This window comes from Apostichopus japonicus, chromosome 15 (assembly GCF_037975245.1).
Source record: "Apostichopus japonicus isolate 1M-3 chromosome 15, ASM3797524v1, whole genome shotgun sequence".
Lineage (NCBI taxonomy): Eukaryota > Metazoa > Echinodermata > Holothuroidea > Aspidochirotida > Stichopodidae > Apostichopus > Apostichopus japonicus.
This window is the reverse complement of record NC_092575.1, coordinates 26,345,805-26,370,300: the sequence shown is the minus strand read 5'-3', so window position 1 is coordinate 26,370,300 and position 24,496 is coordinate 26,345,805. Positions and strand designations below refer to the sequence as shown.

General features: G+C 39.5%; 1 protein-coding gene across 3 annotated transcripts; it reads left to right on the top strand.

Moving 5' to 3' along the window:
- The first annotated feature begins 437 nt into the window (after positions 1-437).
- On the top strand, positions 438-24,495 carry LOC139981467 (G-protein coupled receptor 143-like). Of its 3 annotated transcripts, none has more exons than XM_071993876.1 (9): positions 438-530; positions 6,799-7,305; positions 8,224-8,330; positions 14,690-14,778; positions 15,579-15,680; positions 16,434-16,558; positions 17,622-17,727; positions 20,556-20,664; positions 22,207-24,495. In XM_071993876.1, exons 2-9 carry the CDS (start codon positions 7,029-7,031, stop codon positions 22,411-22,413), a joined length of 1,122 nt encoding a protein of 373 aa, XP_071849977.1. In that variant the 5' UTR covers positions 438-530; positions 6,799-7,028; the 3' UTR covers positions 22,414-24,495. The 3 variants fall into 3 exon arrangements, with proteins under 3 accessions (XP_071849977.1, XP_071849976.1, XP_071849975.1); XM_071993875.1 differs by having other exon boundaries at positions 452-568; XM_071993874.1 differs by lacking the exon at positions 438-530 and adding an exon at positions 1,276-1,584.
- The last annotated feature ends 1 nt before the right edge of the window (position 24,496 follows it).

Sequence of the window (24,496 nt, the reverse complement as noted above, 5' to 3'; positions counted from 1 at the left end):
TTGACTTATTGGGGCAAAGTTTTCTTACCAGCCATACCCCAAACACAAAGTTTTATGGAGAAAGAGCCTTCATCTCTGCTGCACCTCATCTCTGGAACAATCTACCATCTTCAATTCGCAATGCACCATCGGTTGACTGTTTTAAGCGTCTCTTAAAAACACATTTATTCCAAAATTTACAGTGATTTGTCTTGCATATTTGTGTACTTGTTTTAAGCGCTTTGAGGCCTTTGCATAAAGCGCTATATAAATATTTGCTTATTATTATATTATTATTATGTTGGTGGCACTTTTAAGCTTCCGTAGTTCTGCCTTCTACAGTATTTTCTTATTCATTAAACTGACTTTTGGACTTAAACAACAACATGAATATTCATTTTTGTCATAATATGAATATTCATTAGTGTCATATGACTATCAGGGGATTCCCATTCCTTCCTTGCACAAACACAAATACCAACCAGATAGAGAACATACACAGACGACGTTAAATGTTTAATTTGATGAAGGGCTGTCGACTTGATATACACGTAAGCTAACATCGAATATAGTTATTCAATATATCTAGGTAAGTTTACTTAGTTCTTAACTTTATTTTTTGTTTTCCTTTAGGCCTAGGTGTTAGTTTGTTTTACCATTCTGGAGGGATGGGGACTTCTTATTGGAGGCAGAGAAAAATTGGATTTATAGGAGACCGTCAAGTGTGGATCGATCTGATGAGCTCAAGTAGGCGAACCTGTCCGGAAGTTGCGGCGATTTTCGAAGAACACCATTTCAATCGTATCGCAATTTTTCAAGCTCAAATTGAAGTTCATTTCGCTAAAAGAAATTGCTGTGAAAATTCGTTGGACTATATATCAACTCCTCATTTCTTCCTCTGCTCCCCTTATTCTCTCTAACTCCCTAACCCAAGCAACCTCCTGTTACATGTACACAATAGGTTTGTTGTATTTCCTAGTATCGCGGTAGTCGACAGTATGAAAGTTATGTTATTTAGATATATAAAAAAAATGCGAAGATAGTGCAGTGTGTTTTGAACGTTGTACTATTTTGCGAGCTGTCATATATGTGCCAGGAAATCGCATCTCAAGGTGTTTTTCTTTTAAAGTTTTACCAGTACACCCAGCTACAGTCTCCCGTGGTAAACATTTCTGGGGAGACAACCCCCAACCCCTCCCCCACCCTGCCCCAACCCGGGAAATTAAGGCCGGATCGGTGCTTCACCTCTGAAAATATCCGCCAGGTTTAATACCTGCGGATGGAAGAAGGTGTGGTCTCTTCTGGGCGTGGTTAAATGTGAAGAGGCTGAAACATGAACAGTAGCGAACAGCATTTGCTTTTGTTTTGTAGTTTGTCGTACCAAAGATTCTAACTTCATTGAGTCCAGAATCTTTGCTGTTTGGTATTACAGTAATTAGGTTGACACAATACCGTCATCGTACTGCATACCGCACGCCATTCGTCGTAGTGTTTTGGAAAGTTGACTCTCATAATAGGCCATATGTGACTGTGAGTCATTTTAGTCAATGGAATTGGAAACACCTAAACTGTATCAACGAATTAACAGTGTTAATTTTACTCTAGGTAGGTTGCTGTAATTTTACTGGGCTTTACCCGTGGTTTTGATTGTCTGTTACTGTTAGTGTGATTACTCTAGCCTAGGCCTACACAGGTTACAGAAGGTAACTCAAGTTTAACGTGTAGCATAGCGTAATTTAAAGTTAGGCCTAACTTAAGCAATTAAGTTAAGCCTATTACTTAGTCATTAGTGCCTGTGGAAGTAGGCTAACTAGCACTAGTAGTAGTAGTGGTATGGTAGGGTTACCAGACATCAGGATTTCCCGGAAATAACTTGTTTTTACAGGCTTACTTTGGCGTCAAGAAGGAATTACAATATTGCCTACAATATCTGGATTTTAAATATCTTTTACCAAGTCTGCCAAATGTCACCAATTTTGTCGTAGTAAATTGCTACTCTAGAAAACATTGAGCTATTTGGCTGCTATATCAATCAAATAGGCCTTTAGTCTTCTTCTTCTTCCAGTATAGTGCTAACTTCATCTTTGAAGACTCATGCACTTGATTGACAGGTTGGCTAGCTATGTGGACATTGATAAAGAGTACAAGGTTCACTTTATAGGTTCATCACCAGGGTTGTCACCACGCCGGGCAGCGCCAGGCGGTGCTACCCAGCTCTCAAAATTTCCGCCCGGTACTCAAGGTCAATTTCAGCCTTACCGCCCGGCACAAATTAGCCTACAGTACCGCCAATAAGTAACTTGGTAAAGATTAGCGCGATTCAGTGCAAAACGCAGCTTAGCTGTAATTAACCCCGCTCCAAATAAAGGAACGCTACTTTCCCCGCACTCCAAATAAAGGAACGCAAATTCCCCTCGCTCGCTATTCACCACCGACACAATGGGAGTGAACCGATCGATACAACGCTATTCATAGCGTGGAGGTAGCGTAAACCGATCGCTTGTAACCAACACACGTTATATGCATCACAATTGTTTATTGTAAACATCCAGAGTAGGCCTACGAGTACGAAGTTTACGAACTTTGACTGAAAGAAAGTTTTAAACGAGAATAGTTTCGTGTTGAAGGGCAAAACCTTTTTATACGTGTTTATTTTATTCCCCGATATGTTCTGGTTACCAGAAGCAATAAAAAGCAATAAAAAGCAAGAAGGAAACTTCGTGCCTTATCCTTTCGGCGTAACACTAACAGACCATTTTTTGTATTAACATTAGGCCTCGCGTTTTGTGTGGAGTTTAGGCACATTAGGCCAGTGTACGAGTACGAAGTTCACGACTTTGACTGAAAGAAAGTTTTAAACGAGAATAGTTTCGTGTTGAAGGGCAAAACCTTTTTGATACGTGTTTATTTTATTCCCCGATATGTTCTGGTTACCAGAAGTAATAAAATGCAAGAAGGAAACTTCGTGCCTTATCCTTTCGGGGTAACATATCATGTTTAATAGTAACATTAGGCCTCGCGTTTTGTGTGGACTTTAGGCACATTAGGCTAGGAAACGTTGCACTGAGTACTGTTCTAAAAACATGTCGAGACAAGACTCGGTGCTTTGGATTCTGTTCGCTGTTTCGCTATGTAGAGACGTTCCACTGCCAATCGTTTCTTAGCGATTTGCCAAGTTTAACTAAGAACAAGTGTCACACACATCGTAAGAATGTTGTACAGTACTGTAGCATGCAATTAAATCACATTAACACTGGGGTGAGTGATGAGGGGCTCTAAATACAAAATATACCAAAAAAGATCCCAGGAAAATTCAGTGATGCACATGAAAAAACAAAGGTATCTCAGGAGAATTTTGAGGATCAAAACCCTTTCTAAATGCCACCATTTTGCATGTAAGCACCATCAGGATTTGAAAAATTTTCAAAATGCGAGGGGGACACCCCCTCCCCTTATACCCCTCCCCCCAGGACGCGGATCACTGTCACAAATTACCCGGCTCTAAAAATGGGCTGGTGACAACCCTGTTATCACCCTAACTGGAATTTGGACACCTTCATCAACGTACAAGCGACAAGAAGCCCTTCAAGTCTTTCTCATGAAACTTCTCGGAAACTTCAACTATACTCTCCCTGAAGCCCTTTTCAGGAAACCATAATTTTCCAGGCACGTCCATTTCACTGTTAGGGCCCGGTACAGTTACTGTCACAGAAAGACCAATCTTGCAACACAAAGGATGGCAAGGTTGAGCTCCTTTTTCTAACCTTACATTTCCTGTATCAAACCTAGGCATGCACTCCCTAAACTCATCTACTCCGCCAAAACGCTGCAAAATATCGACCCCCATAAAACCAGAATTTATGATATTAGCAACAAAAATAACAAGCTCAGTCCTAATTCTACCAAGCCCGATGTATACTTTAAGTTGCCTTCAACAACTAGCGGTTCTCCTCCAGCCCCTACCAGTGAAAGTCAACAAGGTTCTAGTTGGCCCTGATGGCAGAAGGAAGTAACCAATACTTCAGGGTGCAATATAGTACACTTTGAACCTGTATCAATCAAAAAGTTAACATCAACCCCATTAACACAACCGTAAGCATACACAACTTGCCCATCATCTTGGGTCTGGAATTTTTCCTGGAGTTGTCCTGGGACCCCCTGGACAACTCTGCCTAGTTTAATGCCTCTTGAGCAAAATGACTTTGGCTAGCACTGGGACAATCTCTTCTGAAATGTCTTGGGTCCCCACAATTCCAACATCCAAAATTATAAGTTTCCCTTTAATTTGACAAATATTCTGGGTGTCAGTACTTTTAGCAGACATTAATGCCGACACCTTAGTTGTTAATTGTCTAACTTGCATATCCTAAATTGTTTATCATTTGTTGTAAGATCTCAATCTTCGGCCTTCAACCCTACTGATGCCAGAAGTGGTGGAGCAACTTCCCTTGTTTTAAATTTTCCAACTTCCCAATAGCTTCCTCCTCCATAGCAAGTTCTAATGCTTTGTTGAAAGTATAAGGTTTATCCCTTCTTGTTATCACCCAAAGTATGGGACTACCAAGCGATTCGATGAAGTAATGGCAACCTGGTTGTAAGGGGCACATCTGGGTAGGCATATAAGTCCTCTAATTTCTGCTGCTATAGCTCACCTAATGACCCCCCCCCTCACCCCTGTCTACGACTACAAAGTCTAGCCCTATACAAATCTCATGAGGACCATAACGTGTCAAAAAATGAGTAGATTATTTTGCATCGTTTGTCTTAACCGGTTCAGGAAGATCACAGAAGAATTGTAATGCTTCGCCCTTCAAGTTTACTGACAAAAACTTCAAGTTCTCACACTCTGTCCATCCATTTATCTTGCTACATAAATCAAAATTAATCTAATAGTTCACAAAATTCTCTTTACCGTCGAAACCCTTTGTTACAGGATATATTAAAGGTAGGATAGATGCTGTATTGGCCCCAACTTTAGCATGCTGTAATTGCTAGAAGTTTTCAAAAAGACCGTTCCTAGAGGTCTTTACATTCCAAATTGTTCTCAGGCATTGTAAATGAAAGCATTATAAGATGGCTGAATGTCCCAGTGAGGTAAATTTCCTTCAAGGTGGTAACAAAAACAGTTTCAGAACTTTGACCAAATGTAAACCATATTTGAAGATCTGGTATCTTTGGGGCCAATACAGCATATATACTTGGTCCAGAGTTGCCGTGGAAGCCACCATATTTTGGAGTAATTTTGTAAGGCAGCTGGAGGAGTCCAGTTTACCCCTGTGCCGAAAGGTCTTTCATCTTTTGGGTTTCAGTTTTCTCTCCCTTATCCTTCCCTCGGATTGGTACTCCCACAGCCTCATTTTATGGTTATGCACTCACATGGTTATGCATTCACACACCCCACACACACAAAGGCCTTCCTCTTACCAGGGTATCCATGACCTTACCCATATCTAATCACCCTTTACAGTAGAAACAGAACCCATGATATGAGCCTCAACTAACTGGAAAAGGAAGAAATGTAAACCACCTGAGGAGTCAAAGTTGTCAGTGTGACTAATTTATCTTCAGCTGAACTAATGTGAGAAGTTCTTGGATGACCTTTCCATCTATTGCCTAGTGCAAGTCTTTCTATCAATACTGTTGTTTCCCTGTTCAATAAAACAATTGAATAGGGGTGTCTACGCAGATACCACGACTAACTATTTGGCTACCGTAAATTAGACATATCCAAACTGTGCTGGCCATTTATCACTATTAGTTTGACTTTTACATGTGGATTGAAAAAAGGATGCACACTTAGTTTATTACTATTTATCTACCAAAAAGTTTCTTTTAACCCAATGGACAAGGGCAATTTATCACAAAGTAGCGATGCGAGTATTTCAAGTGCAGCAGATCTCTCGGTCTGTACATGTCTTACGACATACCAGCGAAAATCCGGAAAAAGTGCTTGCCCCCGTCGCATGGAGGATTTGTTTTACTCTGAAAAATGCATTTTTCCATAGCCAATCGAAAAATTGCGTACAGCTAGCACCAAGTTGCTCGCACATAATACACAGTACAATTATACAGTAGGCCTATAGGATACGCAGAACTGAGATACCGATTGAAATCTAGGACACCTGAGAACTTTACGGTAACAGTGCCCAGATCCATATCCTGTTTATAGCTAAGGACTAGAATGCCACGTTAAATGAATGAATCTGTTGTCGCTATAACAGAGGGCGGCATTGATTTTATTTTTAAATCGGGGAATACGTTGAGACAAGATTAGCTGAGAGAATACCTTTGACTATGTTCTTAAAGGAACAACAAAGGATAAGATTACAAAATATAAATTTGAATTTACTCAGCTTGTGAAACGAAGCACATTGATCCAACTTACAGCAAATGGAATTTAAATGGGAGTTGGACCTTTGTGTTTCTTTTAAATTGCTCTTTGATGCAAAATTTGACATTTTAGACCTTTTTATCTCTTTAAACATAATTTCTTATTTTAACTGTGAAATATAAATCATGCAGAACAAAGGAATAATGTGCAGTTTCAATGCGTGTTTTGTTTTTTTTTTTTGTTCCCTACCCATCCAGAAATAATCAAATATATATTGATGTAATAAAAGATTAGCATAAGAAAGTGAAAGATGTTTTTATGGGGCTATCTTGTTTTTTTGTTTTGCATTATTTCTGATATGCAGCTATTCCTCTCATAACCATTGTCATTTGAATTTTGAGTAGGTTTTACTTTCATACATGAATGATGAAGTGTTTCTATGCCTTGAGTTTTTTGGTTCATAATTGCATAATTCTTTGTATTTTCAGGACACACTCAGTTTCACAAGTTGCACAGTCATACATACTGTATGGTCAGGGAAAAGTGGTATGATCTAATGGTAGATTCTCGTTCTTTCTCAACAATTTCGGAGGGGAAATTCTCAAGCCGGTCAACCACAAGACAGAAAGTCACTTGTTTCTATGGTACAGTAACACACTTGACTCCTGATCTCAGTGGAAGACTTTTTTGAAGGGAGGTTGATACTATAGTAATAACAATGGCCTCGCCAAGCCTTGACTTACTGTGCTGCTTGTTCAGAAAAAATACGACACAGACCGATCCTACCAAACATAACAAACATGTCTCTGACCTCGTCCTTGGTTATATCTTTTTTACGACACTATTCCTATCGGCGCTGGTTAGCGTCATAGGAACTGCCATCACCCTGGTGCCCAAAAGGGGCGTTCCACGGACAAGACGAGATGCAGTCTCAGACGATAGACAGAGAATTATTCTGTCCTGGCTGGCAGCATCAGATTTGATAGCATGCGTGGGTAAGCTTTTCATCCCTACTTCATGATGCTGGTTTAAGATGCTAAGAAACTTGTCTAAAAATTGCTATACATGTATTTCATTGCTGTGCATATTATTGGGAAGCCATGCTGATCACCCCGACCCCCCCCCTATACACCCCCTGCCTCAAATATTATGGACCAAACATAGATATAACCAGGAGGCTTTGCTTTTAGCCTGCGACATGCCCTGTCATCTGTTGGAAGTTCGGACCGACCAAGAAATGAGAAAAGAACGAGATGTATTCCTGAATATTCATTTACGCTGTATATACTTTGCCTGCCATGAGACTGTTTGGAAGAAAGCAATAAGAAGTTGATATGTTTCCAGAGTGATGGAGAATGGATGAAGACTTCACATGAACCTGCCGATAAATGAAGTCCCAATTGTCTGCTTCAGAAGCTTGTAAACACAGAGATCACCATTTTTGACACCTCACCTTAGTTGATCAATTCTTTCCCTGGCCTTTTAGATTGACACCCCTGCCATGACATGGGACTCTGCCCTACCTACAGTCATTCTGACTAAAACCCTATCAGCAGGTGCTGTCCAGATTCTCTCTGTTGGGACTGTTTGGGGGTGGGGATATAGGGGGAGGGGGAAAGGGAGGTTGGACATTGTACTCTCCATTGTTAATCAGTACTGTATAATAATTGCAGAACATTATGGGATACAGGAGGAAGATTTAACAGTGGACTCATTACTATTTTTTTATCCACCATTGACTAGAAGATTAGAACTATAGTGGGTTTTTTTTTATGATTTTTCAACCGTCAAGTTTTCTTTTAAATTTAGCATTGATCTTTCTCCTACTATCGTATTTATCTAGTTCAGAGCCCTACTTAATTATAGCAGTGTACTGTATTCCCAGTCTTACCTACTCTCGTCTTCCTCTTCAGGTGTTATTGTTTTTGCAATTTTTTGTATGGTGGAACTACAGGATTATACTTCAACTGTACCAACAGAAGGAACTATTAGAGAATCCCTGCTCTGTATCATTTTCACAGTAAGTATTATGAGTGAAATCTGATCCTCTGAGAGAGTCCTATAGAGTGTGTGTGTACTATGTAGATTCAGTTTTTCACTGCCTAAGCTGCAAAAGTGAATTGAAATTGAATTTGAAAACTATTTATTTCCACTTCACCATAACATAAACAAAGTGAACATATAACACTTGAATATACAATACAAATACATTCCATAGGAATTAAACAATTGATATATACAAATGATGTGAAGTGGGGGAGACCTGGCAGAAGCAAAGCTTATCAATGCCAGGCCACCAACAAAAAACACACACAACCCCCACCCCCCTCCCACCAAAAGACACCTAAACAGTGCTTAATACATAAAGTAGATCAAGTACATAGTAGACAGGATAAATAAAGATGCAGAGCCCATCTCAAAGTGTCGCCATGGTAACAAACCGCCCAACCATGCTAGGAAGGAATCAGGTCCGTACCTCCACTTGTCTGGTTAATATTTGTCGGCCTTGTAAAGTTGGAGTGACCGATGGAGGAAAAGGTTGTTTTATTACCGATAAAAAGAAAGCCTTTTTGGGAAGTGGGAGGGGTTGAGTTCATAATTTATGAATGCATGTTAAGTTTACGTTGACTTCGAATGTTATCACTGCTGGGACCGGTTTCCTGGGGACTCGGTGGCTTCTTATATCATCATGCTGTCTGTTTGTTGACTTGGATAAAACTCACTGGTTACAGAAGAACTGTTATGTTACGTCGATGCCTGTAATCAGCTGCTAGAGGGTGCCATGAATTAGTGAAATTATGGAGGTACCAACTTTTGCAGCAACTGTAACAGGTTTTTTAAGTCGTGTGTGATAAACATGTTGGTATTAGTATTTGAGATGTTGAAGATATTGTGTGCACTGAAACCATCTTCCTAACATTTTACCTCAATGCTATGGTTATTTGTCAAGTTCATTGCTATACTGTACATATGTCCAAGAGTTTTTCTGTTATAACATGTAGATAGTTTTGTTTTGCCCTACAACTTAATGTCCCCTCGATCCAGCAGTGCACAAAATTGCTTTCAGTTTCCATTGCTAAATTGCTAAAAACAAATTCCTAAATTGATTCTGTCTCTAATAAGCACATTTCCAGAGTACAATAACATATGCATCTAGATAAACACAAGATTTACCATTGAATTTTCAAAAATAAAGATGAATTATTTGCATGCTTTCAAGTTATTTTGCATTGTACATACTGTACTCTGTCCAGAGGTCAGTGGTTTTGATTGAAGGGGCCGTCCAGTTGGACGGTATTATTGATTGAATTTGATAATCAGGTCAACGACAATTGATATTACTAGCTGTTGTGATGTGGCAAATTCAGTCCTTTCATTTGCTCTATGGACACGTGCGTGTACATTAATTTCAAAAAATGGTAGCTAGCTATAATGGTGGATATATCAGTCAGTTGAGACACAACTGGTTTAAGTTTAAGTAGGTTTACAATCTTCAAGAAGATCCTGTAATGTACATGTGTTCTTAATAGGTGACCCTGTGTTCTTATTAAATGGGCCAAATCCAAGCCACAAAATTTTGGCCACCTAAATTGTATTGGTATTCTGACACCAAACCTTTTAACAATACCTATTGTTAGGAGTCCTGCATATACTCTACTGTGCAGGGGTTGCCAAGCCGCTGTGATATCGACGGTGAAATATTTTTTAATAATTGGTTGAGAAATTAATATATGAACACAACATGAATGCCTTTAAAACACATTACATACTTCGTAAGCTCAAACCGGTCCCTCTAATAAATAGTTATATTAGATTTTAAATGATGCTTTCGCTGTTTGTTTGTAAATGCTCCATGAAGGTTGTGAACAATCTCCGCACATGAAAACTTCCCGTAAGTAATGCACGCATGTGCAGATAGCAAACCATTTTACACAGTTAAATCGCATTTAGATTGGTCATTGATAAAAATCTAACAAGGCGACAGTTAAGTTTTGTAATCGGCACCTAGCCATTTCCCGGAAGTAACTGTATCCAAACCTGTAGTTTTTATTCGGCACTGAATCTCGACAATTGCAAAATACAACGGAAAACTTCAACAACGGGAAGCAAATATATAATACCAATGATTCAGTGATATCGTTCGTTCCAATAGCAACGCTGCTTGTGCACGAGTACACCTTTTTGTACACAATTTGACCACTAGTGACCCCAAATGACCTTTGACCTCCACAAAAAACAATATGCTTTATATTGAACTTAATAGGCTTTATATTGAACTTAACGTGTCACAACTACATACTAAATATGAGATTGCTCCAAGCTTCCCTTCATGAGCTATCCTGTTTACAAGTTTTCACAATTTGGCCTCTGGTGACTCCAAATGACCTCTGACATCCACAAAAACGATACCCTTTTAGTACTTAAACATTTCACAACTACATACTAAATATCAGATTGGTCAAAGATTCCCTTCCTGATATATCGTGTATACAAGGTTTTCACAATTTGACGCCTGGTGACCCCAAATGACAATTGACATCCCCCAAAAATAATATGCATATTTTTCTCAATGTGGTACTCCTACACACTAAATATGCGCTTAGTTTGAGCTTCCCGACTTAAGATAACGTGTTTACAAGCAAGGCGTCACACACATACCTGTACACACACTCATCAGCCTGCATGACTACAAAGGTAAAGATTTCATCGAAACTAAAAACTGACCTACAGTATCCAGCCAGGGGTAACCAGGATTTGCACCCCAGTTGCATGCTAAATTTATCTTAAAAATATGAAAAACACGAGGGATTTTAAGCGACATTCAGCTTGTTGGACAATGCTAACAGCATACCAAAAGTTGAAAAATTGAAAGAAAAAAAAATTGATTTTGTTTTTCTTTCAAAAGATGTACAACAATATGTACTTATTCCAGGCCATGCAGTTCATGGCTTATATCAAAGACTTGAGGAAGTGATCACAAAACTCATAAGTCTCCACAACTTAAATTCATCCAAGTACAGTAATTAGTGTCCTTGTAGTTAGTGTGCTGCTGTTGTCATAGCCTTGGTCAATTAAATTTGTTTCACTTCCCTTTATATCCTAGGTTTTTATGTACATTTCTTATTTTGTGGGTTATTTAGTTTTGAATACTCCCCAGAATTTTAACTTCTTCAAGCTGCACTCTATCAACGAGGATCGAATGAAGCAATCAAAGCAACTACAGTTTTAACTTCCTGGAAGGTTTATTTCCTTTTAAGTTGGAGTAGATCAGCCCTTTCGATTGCTTTACTCAAAAACAGAGAGTTCAAAAAGGTGAACAGACTATTATACATGTGAGTTTGTGTGATCATGATGTCATATGCTATTTATAACTGGGTTCCCTATGGATATCACATGAGCATACAGCTTTGAGGAGAGGTTTAGTAAGCCAACTTGTTTTGATTGACTTTGATGATATTCTTGATAATGTTCTATACGTTATCTCTGCTCACTTCCTTACCTGTCCCCTCAAAAACTCAGCACTTTCACTCTACTTTCCCTAGAGTGAATTTGTATAAAGCCCTTTTAACACCGTACGCCCTCAGCTACAGGTCACTACAAGTCAACGATCTTCCATAACCTTGCATCACACTAAAATGTAAACCATTAGAGGGACAAGTCATGTTAACAAGTCAAGTTGAATGTTGAACAGGTAATCCAATTTGCAATATTTATTTCTATATGATATTATTGCTTAATACTGGTTCACTAGGTGGAAAAAACTTTCCTACACTTTCCTAGCAATCAAACTTTGAGAAATATTGTGGGGATTTGTTAAATATTATGAATCAAATGCAAAAAGCTGTTTTCAGGAGGTAGATGGTTGCATTTCAAAACCTTTATTTTCCACTTATGACCAGGTTCACTCAAGTCATGTGTTCAGTACTCTGTGTTTCTAGTCCTTGTGATTTTTCTTTGTCATCCGAAAAAGTGCAGTTAGCTGGCTCTTAGCTTCAGGCTTGCCTCTAATATATGCAAAGTAGGCTAGGTATTACAACATATGAAAGTATGATAGGTTTCAAATTTGTTTTGAAAGGTTACACATTTGCCCTGACAATATTCTGACAATATCACTTCTATGTAAGTACATGTGACATTAATGCAATGGTAATTAACTAGCAAAAAAAAAAAAGAAAGATTAGCATGGGACTCTAGACTGTATTGCAATAAAAACTATGTAGAGAGAACTGATATTGTTCGACAGTAGTGCAATATATAATAGCAATAGAGATAGCGAATTCTGTTCAAGTACTCTTACGTTGCAAAACTTGTGGTGTTAAGATCCATATCGATATTAACCAGCCAACTCTAAATTCTTTACCAACTGATGAGCTCCCTTCCGAAGCCCTTCTCAGTAAAGTTGCCACTCACTCTGTTGGTTTGACCCTGGCAGAGTTACGTGATCAAAATATTCCTTAAGGCATTGAAGACTCGCCCCAAACCGTGTGCCGCGACTTGAAAAAGTTAACTTTCCGTCTCTTGCAAGTGAAGTTTTCTTCTTGTCACTACAAAATGCATACGGTAATGGAACGTGATACCTTGTTATCTTTTATCTGGACCTGAGATCAGGGAGTTCCATAACAACTCCCTGCTGAGATGTACATTGCTGCTTTGTACACTGTACTATGGGTATTGACAGCTAGCTGTATGTATTGACTGTACACTAGTGTCTAATTATCGACGGTAGCAAGCTGTGTGTGTATTTTCTGGGATCGATGGTGGTGTCTAACACTTCTGTTACACCTCATTGGAAACTAAGTCAGATTACCGGCATGAGACGTTTCTTTCTGCGAGAGTCTTCACACCCATTAACTTTATAAGAATATTTAAAATGGTAAACTTTCAAGTGGCGTCGATTGACAGGTTTCATTGTCTACAAGATGTTTCTCTTTCCAATCATGAGAGCAATGCTGGGAAGTTCCTAGTTTTTGTTTTTTTGTTTTTACTGTTTAATTTCATATTAATCCATTTTTTAGCTTATTACCTTTTTATTTATTGGTTTGCTGGTTGCAATATTACAGAGTTACGTGAGTTAGAAGAGTTAGAAATAACTGGACAATTTTTATTTTATATTCAATGGAGCTGATATATATAATGAAAGTAAATATCTATTAACTTGAGCAGAAGTATCACATCCTCTTATGGACACATTGTCATATTTTATTAAGTGACATTGAGATGCTCTAATCTATTAGCACCCTATTTACACTACACCCTGTGTACGGATATGTATCTGATATCGTATTTAAATTGTTTCCTGCAATGACACTGCTGTCCGGGTGTGAATTGTATGTATTACGGTATTGCTATATACTGTATACCTAAGTTGCAAATCGGGAATAAGCACGCATAGGAAGTGTATAGGAAATCAGACACCCTTGTGTGAAACTGTAGGCACAGAAGTTCATGGTTCACTGGTTTGAGGTATCCACTGGATTGAAATTCGACTACAAGAAGTGAATATGTTTTCAAAATAGGCTCAATTGCTACATGTGCCGTATACTCCATAAAATGGGGTAGGTAAAATTTGAATCAGGAACTACTCGGTGATTATATCAGATTTAGATTTTGAATATTGGTTGTTGCTAGGGATGTAATCTTTAAAAAAATAAATAGACATACTTCTTTGAGTTTTAGTATAGGATTAGAGGCTGCATGCTGAAAAGCAAGTTGACAACCTTCAGCCTTCTTTTTTTGATAAATGTTTAAATTGATAAATGGTTTAATTAAATATACTTGTTGTAATGAAGGTTAATTGAAATTTGTTTGTATGTGTGACCTCAGTAGTTACACGAAATATCCCCCAATCAAAATACTGTTATAAGATAATTTTATGTTCTAAATGGAACACAGATTACCTTTTGTCAACAATATTAACATAAATTTACTTGTTCCCTCGTTTACCTGTCTCTACACAACCTCAGCAATCTCACTCTACCCTGTCAAAAGTGAACTGGCAACCTTTCAACATTGTACCCCTATATGACCAGCCACTTTCCATTCCCTCCCTCCTCCTCGTTCTAACCCCTCCATCCCCCCCCCAACCCCAAAGTGTCGAGAAATGGAAAAACTGCACCATAGGGGGGTGAATAGTGTTAAAAGGTTACCAGGTTACCCTAGACAGGTAGAGCGAGGTTGTGAGTAGACAGGTAAGCTCATCACTCGTAATTATCCACACCTGGTAGGATTTGGGACACCCATTATTAGCTGTTTTTTGTCAAATTAATAATTGTATCAGAAGAAATGACTGGTTGAATTTATGGAACAAATCGTAACTTTACTTAATCGAAATTGATTAATTTGAGAAATTCAAGTTTCACATTTTCACATTGTGTGCAGGCGTGGGTTCAGTTCTTCTACCTTGCAACATACTGTTGGTCGTTGTTCTATGCATTGGATGTGTACCTGATGTTGAAGGGAATCAAATGGTAAGTTTGATCATCAGCGCATTTAGAATGTACAGAAAAGGGGTGAAGGAAGGGAGGTGAGGGGGTACCTTTTACTGGGGGGGGAGATTGTATGTTTCCCATTATCTATTGTATTTTGTGTAGGGAATGTGAGAAGGGAGAGAGCAAATAGCCTAATTAATTTTTTTTAATTTTTTTTACAAGATCATTTCAAATGAGAGTATTTGGTACTGTTTACAATACTGATTGTTACTGTTCATATGTTTGGTCAGAGTTTAAACTCCCCCCCCCCCTCCCCTCCATACCCTTCATAAGTTACTAGGTTCAATTGGATCAAATTATGATATGTCTTTGTCCACTTAGATGTAGCTGAACATTAATGCAGCCTTTAGATATAAAAATTACATATAAAGTTTTGCAGTCTCAATTCTCAGTTTTACAAGTATTTCATTTGCTCTGCACATGATGTCTTATTAATATCTCTCTTAGCTGACCTTAAATGATAAACTAAATGCACCATAAGATTCAACAATCTTCAACAGCATTTATAGCATAAGCTTTGTTGTTAGGCTTTGTATCAAGCTTGAGAGCAATATCGAGAGCAAACAAAATATACCTTTATTATTTTAGCAATCTGTTTCCTTGTTTGAATCTGTTTTTCTTTTTTTCTCTTAAATATTAATGTATATATAGGAAATAGGCCAGATGATAAGGTAATATTTAGTCTTCCAGGATAACACATAACTCTTACTACTCTGACACTTTTTAATCAGGTTTGTTAGAACCTTGGTGATTATTCTCTCTTTTGTTTATTTTTGCAGGAAATTTCTCTTTTGGGTTTACTTTGGTGTCACCTGGCTGTTGTCTGCCATTATTATCGCATCTACTTTGATTTCTGTCTATGACAGTAAATATGAAAAGGGGTATGTAGTCTCAAACGAATTGCATCAAACTATATCTCACATGTTTACTGTGTCTTATAGGTAATTGTCAGTATCTCACTGACTGACTGACTGATTCACTCACTAACTGACTCATTCACTGACTCACTGACTGACTGACTCATTCACTGACTCACTCACTGACTCACTCACTTGCTGACTGATTAATTCACTAGCTGACTCACTGATTCACCAGCTGACTGACTCACTGACTGACTGATTCACTCATTAAGTGACTGACTGACTGACTCTTTCACTGACTGACTGACTGACTGTCTCACTCACTGACTGACTGACCCACTCACTAACTGACTCACTGATTCACTAGCTGACTGACTGACTCACTGATTCACTCACTAACTGATTCACTCACTGACTAACTGGCTGACTCACTAACTGACTGACTGACTCACTGATTCACTCTCTAACTGACTGAAGACTGACTGACTCACTCACTGACTGATTCACTCACTAACTGACTCACTCACTTACTGACATGGCTCACTTACTCACAGACTGACCTACTCACTGAATGACCTCATGACTGACTGGCTGGCTGGCTGACTGACTGACTGACAGGAAAATGGTACTGCCCTATAACAAGTATTCCAAAAATGTCCAAGAGTTTAAAGAAGCTGCAGACTGCAGTCATCATAACAATATGTTTATTTATATTTGTATATAGGAAAATGTTTCAAGTGTATTAAATTTGTTCTCTTTTTTTTCTATTTCTAGAAAGTTTGAGTGTTCCACTAAATTTGACCAACAACACAGCAAATGGCTGATGTGGGGATCCTACTGTGCCCTTTACATTGTGTTTATTGCCATGCCTATTTTGTATATTTTATCTTCCAGACAAAGTAAGTTCACCAGTTTCATAACTTGTCAATTTGATCTTGCGGCTACCTGAAGGCAAATAATAAACTGTGTCATTAAACTCACACCAGGCAACACGAAATCTGGCAATAATTTATTATAAACTTCAACGGGTCAACGGGTTTGTAACAGGTTGCTGAAGTTCTGACAGGAAATGTGTACAAAATGTTTCTAACTACATACAGCTGTATGTATGTTTCTAACTACACACAGCTGTATGTATGTTTCTAACTACATACAGTGGGCGTTGTGGTCAAGTGGTTAAGGCAGTGGACTTGTGATCTAAGGATTACAGGTTGGAGCCCTGGACAGATCATTGAGTTGTGCCTTGGGCAAGGCACTTTATCTCCATTGCCTCTCTTCACCCAGGTGTATAAATGGGGACTTGCGAGGTGACTTGTAAATATAGTTGCGTGCGCCAGTTTGTGGCGGCACCCTATGGGAAGTTCCCCATGGGACACGTGGCTGTGGTGCCCCAGGAGAGATTGTTTGAAGTGTGCACACTTTGGTGTGTAGGTGTGACAAGTTATCAATTTATTGACTTTATTGCAAGTTGCGCTATATAAGAACTGTTAATTATTATGATTACAGAATGGTCCTAATGACACAAAGTGACAACCCAAACGCCAAATGCATTTAAAAACAGAAATCTACTGTAGTAAAATTTTGGTGGAATCACTGTAGGATATTCTCGGCATGTCGGTTTTATTTTGGCAAAATAGTAAGAAAGAAAAAATATGAAATGACTGAGACAAGGTACATGTAACAAAATGCGCTCTGATAAGAAACCAATAAAGAGGACATGTCCAAGAAAATCCAGATGTATAGTAACCATAGCGATGATATTATCCTGCTGCTTCCACTTTCGTAGTTGGTCTACTCCAATCTGCAGAGTAACCCTGCTCTGAAAGTGTTGTAGGCCGAAGCAAAGCAATTGTTGCTTAAAAAACACCAAACATATATTTTCTCGAGGATATAGAGCAACCGGATTCTGTCTTGCAAATGCATCAGACTAATTTACTGATATTTCTCTCTCTTCTCATTCAGTTTCTCCAATGCTTAAAAGAGGAGGAGTTTACACAGACCGTGAAAGGAAAGTCAAGGCTCAGATAAAGAAGAAATTTTTGAGGATCGTCATAGTCTTCGCTGTTTGGTAAGCTCGAAGTAAGAGGAACAATAGGAGGTCCCGCTGCCCTGGATACCCCCCTCCCCATACCCATTCACTCTCAGCCAACCAGATCAGATAGCGTTATTTATCCCCGTGTTCATTTTAAATTGAATGCATAAGTGAACAAATGACAACTTGATAATTTTATGTCTTCTACCAATTCCTTTCCATCCTAAACCCTCTACCAATTCCCATCCTAACCCCGCTACCCATTCACATTCTAACCTCTCTACCCATTCCCATCCTAACCCCTCTACCCATTCCCACCCTAACCCCTCTACCCATTCCCATCCTAACCCCTCTACCCATTCCCACCCTAACCCCTCTACCCATTCCCATTCTAACCCCTCTACCCATTCCCATCCTAACCCCTCTACCCATTCCCATCCTAACCCCTCTACCCATTCCCATCCTAACCGCTCTACCCATTCCCATCCTAACGCCTCTACCCATTCCCATCCTAACCCCTCTACCCATTCCCATCCTAACCCCTCTAACCATTCCCATCCTAACCCCTCTACCCATTCCCACCCTAACCCCTCTACCCATTCCCATCCTAACCCTCTACCCATTCCCATCCTAACCCCTCTACCCATTCCCATCCTAACCCCTCTACCCATTCCCATCCTAACCCCTCTACCCATTCCCATCCTAACCCCTCTACCCATTCCCATCCTAACCCCTCTACCCATTCCCACCCTAACCCCTCTACCCATTCCCACCCTAGCCCCTCTATTCATTCCCATCCTTACCCCTCTACCCATTCCCATCCTAACCCCTCTACCCATTCCCATCCTTACCCCTCTACCCATTCCCATCCTAACCCCTCTACCCATTCCCATCCTAACCCCTCTACCCATTCCCATCCTAACCCCTCTACCCATTCCCATCCTAACCCCTCTACCCAATCCCATCCTAACCCCTCTACCCAATCCCATCCTAACCCCTCTACCCATTCCCACCCTAACCCCTCTACCCAATCCCATCCTAACCCCTCTACCCATTCCCATCCTAACCCCTCTACCCATTCCCATCCTAAACCCTCTACCCATTCCCACCCTAGCCCCTCTACCCATTCCCATCCTTACCCCTCTACCCATTCCCATCCTAACCCCTCTACCCATTCCCACCCTAGCCCCTCTACCCATTCCCATCCTAACCCCTCTACTCATTCCCATCCTAACCCCTCTACCCATTCCCATCCTAACCCCTTTACCCATTCCCACCCTAGCCCCTCTACCCATTCCCATCCTAACCCCTCTACCCATTCCCATCCTAATCCCTCTACCCATTCCCATCCTAACCCCTCTACCCATTCCCATCCTAACCGCTCTACCCATTCCCATCCTAACCCCTCTACCCATTCCCATCCTAACCCCTTTACCCATTCCCATCCTAACCCCTCTACCCATTCCCACCCTAACCCCTCTACCCATTCCCATCCTAACCCCTCTACCCATTCCCATCCTAACCGCTCTACCCATTCCCATCCTTACCCCTCTACCCATTCCCATCCTAACCCCTCTACCCATTCCCATCCTAACCCCTCTACCCATTCCCACCCTAACCCCTCTACCCATTCCCATCCTAACCCCTCTACCCATTCCCATCCTAACCCCTCTACCCAATCCCATCCTAACCCCTCTACCCATTCCCATCCTAACCCCTCTACCCATTCCCATCCTAACCCCTCTACCCATTCCCACCCTAGCCCCTCTACCCATTCCCATCCTAACCCCTCTACTCATTCCCATCCTAACCCCTCTACCCATTCCCACCCTAACCCCTTTACCCATTCCCACCCTAGCCCCTCTACCCATTCCCATCCTAACCCCTCTACCCATTCCCATCCTAGTCCCTCTACCCATTCCCATCCTAACCCCTCTACCCATTCCCATCCTAACCCCTCTATCCATTCCCATCCTAACCCCTCTACCCATTCCTATCCTAACCCCTCTACCCATTCCCATCCTAACCCCTCTATCCATTCCCATCCTAACCCCTCTATCCATTCCCATCCTAACCCCTCTATCCATTCCCATCCTAACCCCTCTACCCATTCCCACCCTAACCCCTCTACCCATTCCCATCCTAACCCCTCTACCCATTCCCATCCTAACCCCTCTACCCATTCCCATCCTAACCCCTCTATCCATTCCCATCCTAACCCCTCTACCCATTCCCACCCTAACCCCTCTACCCATTCCCATCCTAACCCCTCTACCCATTCCTATCCTAACCCCTCTACCCATTCCCATCCTAACCCCTCTATCCATTCCCATCCTAACCCCTCTACCCTTTCCCATTCCCTGGTTATCTAAAGCACTATCTGCATGAATAATAACGTTGATAGATTCCAATTTGCAATAGCATTGATAGATTCAAAGATCGTCTAAAGCACATGTTCTTTCTAATAGGGCTGAATTATATGATACGGTCAATATGTAAGATTCTTAGGCAGAAATAGTCATCGGAAGTTAAACAGTGCACATTCATGAACATTGTAAACCATTTTTTGTGAAGTCAAAAGAAGTTGCTACCAATTAATCAGTTAACGTGGAAGAATAACTTCCAAAAGACAGAGTTTATAGTGTGACACCCTGTTCAACATGACATCATCAGGCTAAGAGGAACACAAAGGTGGACAGGACACACACATGCTCATCAGAACTGTTATCAAAGTTGTGAATAATCACAACATAAATAGCTCTTTTTTCCTGGTAGCAGCATCTTTGCTATGAGACGACAGACGTTTCCCATTTTCATGAAACAAATATTCTCATATTTCTCTCTTCTTATATTTCTCTCTTCAGCTGGGCGCCGAACATTCTCAATGCTGCCATCATGGGTATTCAGTTGTCTCTCGGTGTCAATTATTCGCATGATTCCCGTGGCATCTACATACCAATATGGCTAACAATGGTAAGAGTATTGATTATTAGGGGCACTGTCCCATGTTTTGAGCTGATCAGCTCACATCAAAATTGATGAACAAATATTTTCCTAATGGAGCACTTCCCATGCTGTGTGTGTCTTCATGAAGGATCATCCCACCAAGTTTGAAGTGAAATCGGCACAGCCATTTAGGAAGAGTTTTTTACACAAAATTGCAATAAAAATATACATTTGACCTTTAACATTGTGACGTTTGTTGCCATGGCAACAACATATCTCGATAGTACTTGCCAATTTCCATTTTGCTTCTGAAGGTTCCATGTCAATTCAGTGTTTTCCCTTGGTGTTGAAGCCAAAAACAAAATGATTTTCACTAAATTTGACCTCTGAACTTTGGTTCACCGTGGAGTACCTTCCCACAGAGTATGAAGAAAATCTGCTCAGCTGTTTAGGAGTTTTTGACACAAAATTGGACACACACCCACATTCATGCAAATGGACACATTTTGACCCCCGACCCCCCCACTGTCCCTCCTTTCCCCCCGTCCCCCAAGTCATGAACTTTCAGTCATCGTGCCTTACCCCACCATGGGTGACACCCCAGGAGTAGTTGCTCAGGAAACTTAACCATTACCATGGAAACTGTTGCTATAGCAACTGACAAAGCCCAAGGCTTGATCAAGTCTACATATGCGAGTGACACTTGCCTCAAATTATTTTTGCTTCTCTTTGTTTATTACAAGATTTGTTTCTTTCTGTAATGGAGATGAGTACTGCAAGTGCTGAATCTAAACTATCGAAGCTCTTAATATGACATAAAGATGGCTTAGGTTTCAGGGTCAACACTGGTCATATTCTACCTGGACAATATGAAAATGAAAATAAAAGATTAAGTGACAGGATTCAGATTCTAGTGGGATGGTGACTTGGAAGATTTACATAATGACAGCTCCCAGGCAAGACTTTTCAACCAAGATATCTCCCGTACAGAACAAGATATTTGCATAATACATGTTTTCGGGAGTTGGTCTTCACATTGGTCCCTGTCGTTAATTAAGGTAAAGGTGATAGTTGGGTTTAATAAAGGTAAATTTGATAGTTGGGTTTAATAATGGTAAAGGTTATAGTTGGGTTTAATAAAGGTAAAGGTGATAGTTGGGTTTAATAAAGGTAAAGGTTATAGTTGGGCTTAATTAAGGTAAAGGTGATAGTTGGGATTAATTAAGGTAAAGGTGATAGTTGGGATTAGTTAAGGTAAAGGTGATAGTTGGGTTTGTGTCCCCTTTAATCAGGTCTGTTGTAACCTTTGATTACCTGGAAAATAAACTTGGTTTTACCTGATGAAAACTCATTAAACAAAATGTAGCCATAATAGTCTGGACCACTTTATTTTTCTCAACAGTAAAATAATATACAACTAACTGTAAAAACTCAAGCTATGAAATATTGTGTTCTACAAAGAAACTTGAAACCTATATAGTGTTTAACCCTTCACTTCCATTGTAGCTTATATAAAATTAACAGAGAGAATTATAAAAATTGCGGCATTCTTTTTCTCCTTTCTGAAAGGCTCTTTTGAATCCGTTGCAAGCATTTTTTAATGCCCTGGTGTACTGGGGTCCGGCAGGATGTACAAAAGTACAAACCAGCCGAGAAACAAGCCAACAGCTGGAGACAGACAGTGCTGGCTACATTGGGAAGTTGTCGGGACCAACCTCCTTGAACGCGACGGGCACAGGCGAACAGACACCCCTACTCCGAAGTATGATGCTGTAGACCAGGTCTTTTTAAAGGGTGTGAAGACTCGCGCAAAAAGAAACGTCTAATGCCGGTAATCTGACCTAGTTTCGAATGAGGTGTAACAGAAGTATTACAAACCACCATCGATCCCAGAAAATGCACACACAGCTTGCTACCGTCGGTAATTAGACACTAGTGTACAGTCAGTACATACAGCTGCGGTCAATACCCACAGCACAGTGTAAAAACGATACAGCAATGGACATCTCAGGTCCAGCTAAAGATAACAAGGTATCACGTTTCATTACTGTCTGCATTTTGTAGCGACAAGAGAAAACTTCACTTGCAAGCAACGGAAAGTTAACTTTTACAGAGCACGGCACGCCGTTCGGGGCGAGTCTTCAATGCCTTTAATAAACCAACATATGGATCATTTTGTGTAAATATATGTTTTTGATACCAGCATTCAAAAATCTGGTGTTTGTAGCATTTATAGAACTAAAACATTTTTGGACAAAAGAGGATTGTCGTAGCAAAGCTTTGTTTCGATTCTTCAAAAGATTGGAATCTTTGAGTAGATCAAGTATGCTAGTGTTATTTATCTGTCGTTGCTGCTACAATTTATCCTGATTATTTGTTCAAATTTATGAAAGTGCTTCCACGATTTTGCTTGTCAGATTTTCTCTTCATGATCTCCAAATAAAGAGTACTGGTTTGTATCTTTATCAGTGTTACATATCTGGCATAAACATTTTCCAAAATAGCGTACAAATTTGGCTCTAAATGTGGAGGTCTTGAATATTGACGGAGAAATGTCAAATACAGGCCACCCAAAATAATTCATTTTGAGAGGCAAGCCTCTCTGGTAGTTATTACTTTGCATTTAATTAAGCAGCTTAATAGTTCACAGTATGAAGGGTGTGGTGTAAATAACTATACAAGGCTGACAATAATTAGACCTTGGTTCAACTTGTGGATTGAATTAATTGGCATCATGTATTAACATTTCTTATTTTTAAGACACAAACATTGTGAAATTTTACCTCATTTGAATAGTGTAAAAGTCAATGACTATTTAAAGAAATGAACTACTATTAACCATCACAATTTCTGATGTCTCATATGTGACTTAAAGACGTTATTAAAACTTTCTAAAAGTTCTGGTGTATCAGTTGTAATTACCTACAGCGACTGATGTAAAATGTGATGTAAACCTTGCCTATTAATCACCATATTTGTACTTTATTGAATATAAGGATGTTTTTATAGTTTCTACAGTAAGAGTAATATTTATATTTTGTTTCAAATATTTTACCAGTACTACTATTTTTGCTTGATTTTGATGTTTTAACGAGGCTCGCTTTTCACCTTTGAAAAAACTTTGTTGCAATTTCTTTTGTATTTAGTTTGTTTTTCTGTTCCTTTTTGTTCATTTTAGAAAAAAATAACAATTGCCCTGATGAAATTTGAAATTGATAAGACTTGGAATGCAGTACCCAACACAAGAGTGATGTGGTACCCAGTCTCAAGTGTGATGTGGTACTCATTCCCAAAGATGATATGGTGATACACAGCTTCACATGTGGTGCACATGTGATGCACATGTGATAGTTGTATCTTTTATATGTGATTTTCAAAGGAAGCTCAGGCAAAGGTTAGGCTTGGCACAAATACTTACTCAATGTACTGACTTACTTGTGTACATGCTTACTTGTGTACAAACTTACTCATGCACAGACTTAATGTACAGACTTTATTATGTACAGACTTATTTATGTACAGACTTATTTATGTACAGACTTCATGTTGCTTGAGATCATTCCTTAAATCCTTTATTTTACATTTCCTTTTAGCCTAGTAAACCTAGAACAACTTATTGCAGATGGGATTCAGAATTTAATCATGCACATGTAAACAACTATAGCAATTTTTATATTGCTGCAACATTAACTGTTGGTAAGCCATACTCCATTATATGGAGCCTCGGATAAACATTTTGTTTTATTTTTATCTTACTTTATTGTTTCTAAGGGGATTTAAATATATGTGTAAGTAAAGGAGATGTTAAGTGCTTGTAAATAAGATGAAACTACAGTAATAAAGAAAAAGTGAAGATAAG